A 9,819-nucleotide genomic window follows, 5' to 3' on the forward strand; every position below is an offset into this window, starting at 1 on the left:
TGACTTCAATGAGCCTACATTCTAGCAAAAGAGACAAAAATAAGCAATTGACATAATAGTGATAAGGAAATAAATTATCTTAGATATTAAAGGATAATATGTATTAAGAAAAAAAGGGAAAAAAGGAAGCTGTGTAAGTGGGATCAGAATTATTAAGAGGCAGACAGGTTATAGTATTTATTTGGTTGGTCAGGGTAGGCCTCGTTGAGAAGGTGAGATCAAAGGCTATGCAGGAAAGAGGGAAGAGCCAGGGGAAAAGTTCTAAGGAGTATCCTGGTGCGTTCAAAGAAGAGAGAGGAAGCCAATGTGACTGCAGCAGTGTAAGCAAGAAGGTGAGTTGTGTGAGGTGAGGCCAAAGAAAGAATAAGGAAACAGATCATATAGGGCCTTGGAGACCACCACAAGAAACCTGATTTTTATTCTGAATGAAGTAGAAACGATTGCAGAATTCTGAGCTCTTGAGTGGCATGATGTAAGAGACTATTATTAGTCATAAAATATCTTAAAATTTTATCACTCAGTGTACTGTATAATCCTCATCATATATATGAATCTCAATTTACCCTCCTTCTTTCAAGATAAAATACCATTATTGCCATTTTCCCAAAGAAAATATCAAGGGGCAGAATGCCTAAGTAACTTGGCAAGGGTATAATCTAGTAAGTGGAAGAGCCAAGTGAAAAGAAGTTTTTCTAACTCACAGTCCAAAACTGATTGTTCTTTCCTATATACTCATTTATATTAAAGTTATAAGGGAAAGAAAATAATAATTGAGATTAATTACCCAGATTTTTCATCAATAGAGATGTTCAGCTTGATATATTAAAATTGAATGAAACCCATTTTTTCCTTCTTACTAGTTTCTGGTACATAATGATGCAAATAATTTCCTTGGACTTTCTATTTGAAATGACATATGAACATGTAGGCTAAGAATGTGGGGTGCAGAAGTAATCCTAATAATTTAAATTTACAACAGTACATTTAGAGAGTATTTGAAAGTCCTTTAGGTTTTGTTATTTATTAACTCTCTACTATATGCCGGTCACTGTGCTAAATTCTTTGCATATACCATTGTATTTCATATTCATCAAATACTTTAAGAATAGTATGAGTAACCACACTTTATCAATGACAGATGTGGACCCAGAGAGGCTGAGTATTTAAAAGTCATAGGACTCCTCAGTACCAGAGCTGGGATTTTACCTAAATCTTCACCATCTAAAATTAGGTAGGTCTTTACTAAGCCCCACTATCATCCTGCAGCATGATGCCCGACATAACACCTCAACACTTCTAACTAAAAGGTCAGCTAAATAGGAGTAGCCCCATTTTATAGATGATTAACTGGTCATAGAAAAGTTAATCAAGCAATCAACATTTATTTGATAGCCACAATATGCAAATCAACATTTCGTTGCTGAGAGCATAGAGGATTTATGATACAATATCCTGCCTCAACGAGCTTACAATCTTGTTAAGGTAACAGGAGACACACAAAAAGGTAATAAATAATCCAAGCTAGCACGTAACAAGTACCAAATGAGACACAGAGCCCACAACGGCTGAAGAAATCCAACAGAGAGAAAACTGAATCTGGGTGCTTCAATTCAGTTAAGAAAGATCTTTACTGGGGCGCCTGGGTGGCTCAGTCAGTTAAGCGACTGCCTTCGGCTCAGGTCATGATCCTGGAGTCCCGGGATCAAGTCCCGCATCGGGGTCCCTGCTCGGCGGGGAGTCTGCTTCTCCCTCTGACCCTCCTCCCTCTCATGCTCTCTGTCTCTCATTCTCTCTGTCTCAAATAAATGAATAAAATCTTTAAAAAAAAAAAAAAGAAAGATCTTTACTGGAGGTGTTGAGGTGGTCTTCATAGAAAAGGAAAGGTTTCGATCATCAAAGAGGATGAGAAAAATTCTTCCAGTGAGAGGAAACAACAGGAGCAAAGGCCAAGGGAGCAGATAGGGATGGATTATCAAGAGAAAGTGAACAAATGCATTTGAAGTGGAGGATGAGAAGGAGGCAAAATAAAAATGAAGCCCAAGAAATAGAATGTAGAAAAACTTGACTGGCACATTAGGAATCTAAGGGAGGAGGGAAGAACTAGACCTTTGTTGAATTGCTACTATGTGGCACCGGGCTTGTATACACTTTTTGTTTATATAATCCTCTCAACAACCCTGTAATGCAGAAAGGTAGATAGACCACGGCCATTTTAAATGAAAGGAAACAGAGATTATCTGGCCAAGGCACAGCTTTGTGTGTGGATGGAATTGAAATTCCACCTCGACCTATCTGCCTCCAAGGCCTATATTCCTTCTACTATATTTTTCTATTCCTGCCACCTGCTGAAGGCAAAGGAAAGCCCCTGAAGGTATATGATCAAGAAAAGTGAGGGGGCGCCTGGGTGGCTCAGTTGGTTAGGCAACTGCCTTCGGCTCAGGTCATGATCCTGGAGTCCCTGGATCGAGTCCCACATCGGGCTCCCTGCTCGGCGGGGAGTCTGCTTCTCCCGCTGACCCTCCCCCCCTCATGCTCTCTCTATCTCATTCTCTCTCAAATAAATGAATAAAATCTTTAAAAGAAAAAAGAAAAGTGAGGGATATGTGGAAAGCATTGTAAGAATAAAAGAAAACTAATCTGATTGGGAAATATTAGCATATGTCCAACATCAGAGAAGGATTGGGGAAGGAAGACACTAGACAAGAGAAGAGCCACTTAACACAAGTAATATAGTGACAAGGATCCATATTTGAGTGGTGACAGTAGAAGTAAAAAAGAATGTAAGAGACATTACAAAAGAAATATGAAGAGCTAAATGGCAAGACCCACGTCCTGAAACAGGTAGTTTCTACTCCCCAGCTTCACACCCACAGTGTAGATATTTCCCCTAAAAACTCACAGACACAAAACCCAAGGTCTAGTTCAAATATTAAGATTTTTGACAGCACATTATTTATTTAAAAAAAATAAAATCTATGACTTAGGAAAAATATCTGCCTTCGGGCAATCTACCTCTTAAACCACCATCATGAATTATGACAGATTTATGCTGGGCATACCTCTACAGTATGAGTCTGGCAAAAGCTCACTGTCATATGCTAACATAGAGACTGATTCCTTATATTCATGCTCATTAGAAATATTAATTACTAAAGAAATATTATTTTCCTTTTAGTTTTTCTTTTTAGAAAACTAAGTGTATATTAAACAACTGACTTTGATCTGAATGATACAGTGGGCCATATTTCTGAATATTATTCCTCCCTGTACTTCTCTTAAAGTGAGATACACCTCACAGGGATTCCAGTAAAAACTCACAGCATTAAATGGCATCTTATTTAATAAGTTGGGTCTTTTCTGACTTTTTCGGACTCCTAGACACTCCAAACCATACACTGGCAAATATACATAGAATTAACCAACACCTACATTTTTCAAAGAAAGTATGTATATAAACATCTAGGCATTTAGTAAATGCACATCTTTATAAGCAATTTCATATTACAAAGTTGCCAGTAATAACCTGGCGACCTATATAAATCTTCGATTAGTATCAACTGTTCAACTATTTTTTCTTAATTTTTAATTAATGGTTAAACTAAACATCCAAGTAAGTTTAACATACAGGTGATAAATGTGTGTATGGAGATATATATCTCATTTATAAATGATGGGTAACAATATTTTGATGCCTTTAGGCATCAAATCAAATATTTGATTCCTTTAGGAATTACACACCTACTTTACCTTCACCTAATCGCCTTAGTATCACCTAGCTAAGGATAATTAGAGGATAGTTAAAACTTAACATATTAAAAAAAATTAACATTTTAGCCGAGTCTTGTTTCCTTTATCATTATGGATAAAAACAGATTTGTTTTTCTGAGTTGAAAATTAACATTTAAATTCAAAATCAACCTGTGCCACAGTCCAATAAAGTTAGGTCTACAGCTAATGTGTAGCTAAAATATCTTTGCAAGTTTCAAGAATGCCAAGCCAGTGCTAATTTTAGAAATATCATATGTATGTGTAAAGAAACACCATCATAGAATCCTAAACTGTGTATTTGTTGAACTATAACCCAGATACTTTTTTTAATGCGTCTCAATTCTTCATATCTATACTGCTGTGAAAATAGGCATCTGTAAAATGTGAGGATACCACACAAGAATAGCTGCCCAGTAACGTTTCATTTTAATATACTTTAAGTTTGAAAAACTTACCTATTATAAATAAACTAATTTAAGAACTCTTCATGCAGGAAGTCTGGGCTCTCTGTGATTTTAGGCAGTCTTAAAAAATATGTTAAGTACATTGTGCGTGCGTAAAAAGGAATCCCAGATAATGTTTATTTCATATACCTTTCTATTATTTATGGTTTTTTAATACATGAATTCATATATAAAATGTAATAGACTATGAATATTACTCTTAACTTTTTAAAGCATTATTTCATGAGAGTTTAAAAAAAGTAAAACTACTGTTACCTCCCAGTCCTGGTCTAAGCCGATTATCGTAACCATCCAGGAGTCTGTCTAGAATTCTTGTAAAGATGGTGATGTTATTTTTAGCTTCGTCTTCTTGGATGTTAGCCAGCACCAACCTAGACAGATAATTTTACAAGCTGATATATATATATACACACACACACACAAACACACACACACACACATATGTAGGTTGTACAAGTGCCAACATGCTCTTCTTCCTTGGTTTGAATTTTAAGTCTCTCTAAGAGATTAGGGCCACCCATTTTCTCCTTTTATCACTTCTATAAATACCAGAATATCTGTGGAGGAGATAAACATGTTGCTGAAAATGGACACTAAATACAAGATTATCAGGAAGTTTAACGTCAAAATTATTTCAGGTTTCTACCACTGAGCATTCAGTGTGGAATATTCATTTTTTTCCTAAACGCCAACCCCTAGAATATATTATGACTGTAGATGATCACATGCAGACACTATTAGTAATGTTATTCTGCATTAAGAAAGGTACAATAACCAAAATGCCTCCTGAAATAATACTCAGTGTTCTGAATATTAATTGGAAAATAAGTCGCCTCCTTGGAGGCAGAAAATTTCTCTATCTTCCTAATAAATGCCTTTCTTTTCTTCTTTTTTTTTTTTTTCTGTATGTCATTTTTCTCTTTTAAACCAAGATTATTTTCTTACTTTGGGTATACCTCCACCCAATGGCCAAGTGCAATATAGACATCAGGGAAACTCCGCTGGCTGTATTCCAGACTCCACTGTAGCCAGGCAGTGGAGGTGGGGTCTGAAAGGAACAGGAACACACACAGGGCTGCAGAGAGCCTTGGAGGAGTACCCCTCCTGACTGGTCTCTGAGGAGAGCGATAGGGATTGCCTAAAGATTAAAATGCCTCGCTACTTTTGTGTCTGTGCGTGATAAATTTGCGGAAAGAACAAATGGTCTTAAAATATCGCCAGCATGGGGTTAGAAACCATGATTTCCTCCATTATTTCTCCATCAGAAAGCCAGAGACCTGATTTTGTGACATCCAGCAATTTGGTGCAGAAGGAACTGGATGCATAAAACACAATGTCCCTTTTCACTGCCATTTTTTTCCCCTAGAATGATTCAGAGATTTAAATTACTGGCCCCAAAAAAGAATCATTTATATAATAGAATAAAATACTGGCATGAGCATTACTGGTCAAATATAGAACAGAAAACTAGTAGAGGGAAATATGGTTAAGCACTTAGGATCGTCAATGATTAATAATTGACCATGGTGTGTTCACTCCTTTAAAATCAAAGATTATACGTAATTGCATTCTGATCAAGGTGTATTGTATGAAGTATGATTGACAGAGTCCATCTGCATTTAAATGATTACACAGCTAGTAACTAAAAATAGTCATGATACATTAAAAAAATTTGTAACCAACTTCAAACAAATATTACCTTGAGGGCAGAGAAAATATTAACACACTGATATAAAGATAAACATTTAAAAATTATGTAAGCAAATTAGTTCATCAAAACTCCAGCACCAAAAGTTTCTATATTACCTTAAGCTCATTTTAAAACCAATCACTATGATAATTATAAAGTTCCACATAGAGGTTTTCACTGAAAAGTGTTATTTGATCACCTGTCATATTCTTTTTCTAAATTCAGTATTAAGGTGTTACATGAGGAGCTATTTTCCAATTAAAAATAAGCCTAATGAAGAGATTTCTTCTCAATTCTAGAAAGTATTTTCATACTTTGACAATTACTTGGACAGGAAAATGAAAAATTAAAAGGGAAATAAAGATATAATAAAGACATTATTTTTAAAAGGAATGGTTACATGAACATTCTTATAACTCTTATATTTTAAGTCCCCTAATATTTTGAAAATCATTTCCTAAATTTAGACCGTAAATAAAAAATGCCCAGTGATGAGAAAAATCAGAAAAGACTACAATTAAGATGATGTTATGGAAAGCAATAAGAATTAATTTCATGTTTGTAGAACATAGGCAAAACAAAATTAGTTACATGCTTAAAATAAGTACTATTTATGACAGTAACCATCTTAGGAATAAAAGATCTCTAAATCAATAATATGAAAAGTTGATTAATAAATCAAGCTTTTGTTTTTTGTTTGTGATTTTGAAGTTGTATACTACCTCCACCTAGAGGTTAAAGACTCACACATCCTTTGGGTTTTCTACGTTGACTAAAAGAGCCAAGACCATTAAAAAAAAGATGAAAGAAAGAAAGAAGAAAAGAAGAAAAAAATAAGTTAATCAAATCATTTTAGCTTGTGCTTTTCTGTTTAGCTTAAAGAAAAACTGTTGGCTATTTTACTGAATCTTGGTGTTATTATAAACGCATATAAATTAACCAGTTCAATTCCTTGCAAGAATGTGCCGTTCAAAAGATAAGTCTTTTCTTTGGAGATTTTCTTTTCTTTCCTTGTCTTTTTTTTTAAGGAAATGTTTCTGATTACTTTTGTATTTTAGCACTAAAAACAAGAAGCAGTGAACTTTTATAGCCTCTGCCACTTCATGGTTCAGTTTCCTGATACAACCTTTTTTCATTAGAACTGACTCTTCAAAATACTTCAGCTTCTCAAAGGCCACCTCAGCATTGATAGCATTCAAGAAACACACCGTTACCCTGAATTTAAAAAATCAAATACAATAAATCAACGTCTCACCTGGCTGGGTCCCACAACAAGAAAAGCAGCAGCAGCAACTGCATGTTGTAGGTGTTCAATTTCGTCTTCATTGCCACTCTTTGTAAAGCCATGGAAGAAAAATAAAATTCACTTAAAATTACATTCAGTTCCACCATCCGAATAGCCCCAAAGAATGTCAATTCAACTGAGAATCGGAGTTAAAGCTATAGAATTAGTCCAACGGAGCGAGTGTAGGGTGTGATGATGGGGGGTGGGGGGGGAGGGGTGCGGGGGTCTCTTGTCTTTTCTTTTTTTTTTCTTTTGACAGCAAGATGACCAGATAATCAGACTTTGCTCTGCCAGGAACTTACACCCAGCCCCCTCGGCAGCAAACTGTTTTGTGCTCACACACACGTAATAATGACACACGGGACCCTGAACTGATACAGGAGCTAGAGAAGAGACCGGGTCGGAGGGGAGGGTGAAAAGGGGAGGAGAGATGGGTACTTGGTGCCAAACCTCCTCAACAACCAAGACCACCCCCGCAACCCCAGCGTGGAAAGCAAGGGGCGGCCAGCCCACTTTTTCGATTATTCTTTTCATTACAGGGAACTGCAGTCCTCACGTCTTGTCTTCTTCACTCCCTCTAAAATAGTAGAAAAGAAAAGAACCTCCCTCCCTGCCCGGGCACAGTTTGCCCGAGACCACGTCGTGGAGGCAGCCGGGCGCGGATCAAGTGCTGCGAAACGACGCGTGGGACAGCTGTTCCGGAGCCGAGGACCGCAATCGGGGCAGGAGCGTGAGGCTCCCGGGTCCCGCCGCGGCCCGCACGCAGCGCCGAGCACAGCGTGCAAAGTTGAGACGAGAGAAGAGCCAGGCTGACGTGCTGCCTGCCGCGCGGGCGGGCGTCTGGGGTCTCATTGCAGTTGGCAGATACGCTGCTGGTGATGAGTATCGAAATTATGTTTTCAGATGTGCTGTGGAGGAGGAGCGGACCCGAACCTGCCGGGCTTCAGGGAGCCTCGGAGAGTGGGGTGGGGGAGACGAGGCACGCACCGGAGGCAAAGGCAAATGGGAAGGGGTCCCTCCGGGGACCGACGGGAGCGACCTTACCTGAAGCAGCAAGCAGAATCGGCTGTTTTCCTCCCTTTGCCCCGATCTGAGGAGAGAGGAAACTTGCGGGAGAGCGAGAGAGAGCGCGGGTGAGAGGGCGAGCGGGCGGCTGCAGCAGCCGAGCGAGCGGGGAGCGATGGGCTCGTGGAAGCCGGAGGGGAGCGCGGAGAGCGGCGGCCGCGGTGCGAGGAGTAGACGGAGGCAAAGGCGTCCGTAGTGGCGGTGATGCGCGGAGGAGGAGGAAGAGGAGGAGGGGAAGCGTTGGCAGGAGCGGGCGGGGTGGGGGGACGCGAGCCGAGGCGCGGTGCGCGCGGGCTGTGGCGGGCACGAGCCCCACGCCTGGAGGAGGAGGAGCCAGGCCCGGGAGGAGGGCTAACGAGGTTCCCGGGAACGCGGGGACCCCCGCCCCCGCCCGGATCCGGGGTAACCGCCCACCCCCCGCCGGGCACCTGCAGCGGCACAGCCCGGGGCGGCGGCAAGCTCCCCGGTGCGCCCCGAGCGCTGCTCCCCGCGCCCACGCCCCGCCGGAGGAGCGGAGCCCACGCGCCGCCCCGACTGCTCCCCGCGGCGGCCCGCCGGGGCTCCCCCGAGGCCCCGAGGTTCCTGGGAGGGGGGCTGCCAGTGGGTGTTGGTGCGGAGTCGCGAACGCAGCGTGTCTGTGCGGCCCTAGATCCCCGGGGCCTCGCCCTGCCGCCCGCCCCCCAACACCCCCTGGCTCTGGAGCGACGTGGCTGCTGAGGAGAGGTAAAGAGGTACCACTCCCGCTGGAGGGCGAGGGGACTCTAATCAGCCTCTACTTAGTCATCAGCGCATCCACGCAGGATCGAGTTCAACGCATGTTGCGTGGAATCAGACAGCAGGAAGTTTCTTTGATTTCCTGAGCCCTCTTGGTATACCACTCATTCCTTCACACTCTGCAATCAGGACCAATTTCCCCTCAAAGCTCAGAGGGCTGGAAACTTCTCTCCAGTCCATTTGCAGATTTTGCACCTTGGGGAAACCTCCCGCTCACTCCCGGCAATTCTTTTCCCCAACGTCTTTTCACCGGCGTCCTCCCTACGTGATGATCAAACTCAACCAACAAAGCTCTAAAAAAGTTTACATTCCGCACCCCCGCACCCACCCCACCCCAGCAAAAAGGTACATGCTGTGCTTCTACTACCTCTGCAGTTCTTGGGGTGGGGGCACGGAGGGGGGGCGGAGGGCAGATGAAGTCTCGCAGGGTTTGAGGTTGTCCCCCTGTAGGGTTTTTTGCTGGTAAAGGGGACCTGTTGTAATTCCACTCCCATAGTACACTTTCAGTATTGTGTTTGATCTGTCTCATTTATCTTCTATTTTATCTGAGGCGATAAAATCCAAACGTGCAACTTGAACAGAAAAAAGGAGAGAAAAGATATTTTCCTTTTTGTACTGCACGTAAGACAGAATGTTACGCACATCCCACTAAGGCGAGGCAGAGCGGGTGTTTATCTCTTCAAGAAGTTGTTATAAACGTTAGACACTTTAAAAGGGGGAAAAAGATAAGTATGCTGATATGTTTTTCTCATATTACATTCAGAGTCAATATG

The 9,819-nt window shown here is 41.3% G+C and overlaps 1 protein-coding gene across 3 annotated transcripts in view; it reads right to left on the reverse strand.

The window, feature by feature from the left end:
• Positions 1-7,248, reverse strand: part of GABRA2 (gamma-aminobutyric acid type A receptor subunit alpha2) — a 117,354-nt gene extending 110,106 nt beyond the window's left edge. For all 3 annotated transcript variants that reach the window (XM_045879464.1, XM_045879463.1, XM_045879465.1), the window contains exons 1-2: positions 7,178-7,248; positions 4,488-4,603 (exon numbers count right to left, since the gene is read on the reverse strand). In XM_045879464.1, coding sequence (XP_045735420.1) covers positions 4,488-4,603; positions 7,178-7,248 — 187 coding nt within the window. The remainder of the gene's footprint in view (positions 1-4,487; positions 4,604-7,177) is intronic.
• Positions 7,249-9,819: the final 2,571 nt, after the last annotated feature.

Source organism: Mirounga angustirostris, unplaced genomic scaffold, assembly GCF_029215605.1.
Source record: "Mirounga angustirostris isolate CCGP_5_RB_7025 unplaced genomic scaffold, mMirAng1.0.hap1 SCAF_2, whole genome shotgun sequence".
In the NCBI taxonomy this organism is placed as follows: Eukaryota; Metazoa; Chordata; class Mammalia; order Carnivora; family Phocidae; genus Mirounga; species Mirounga angustirostris.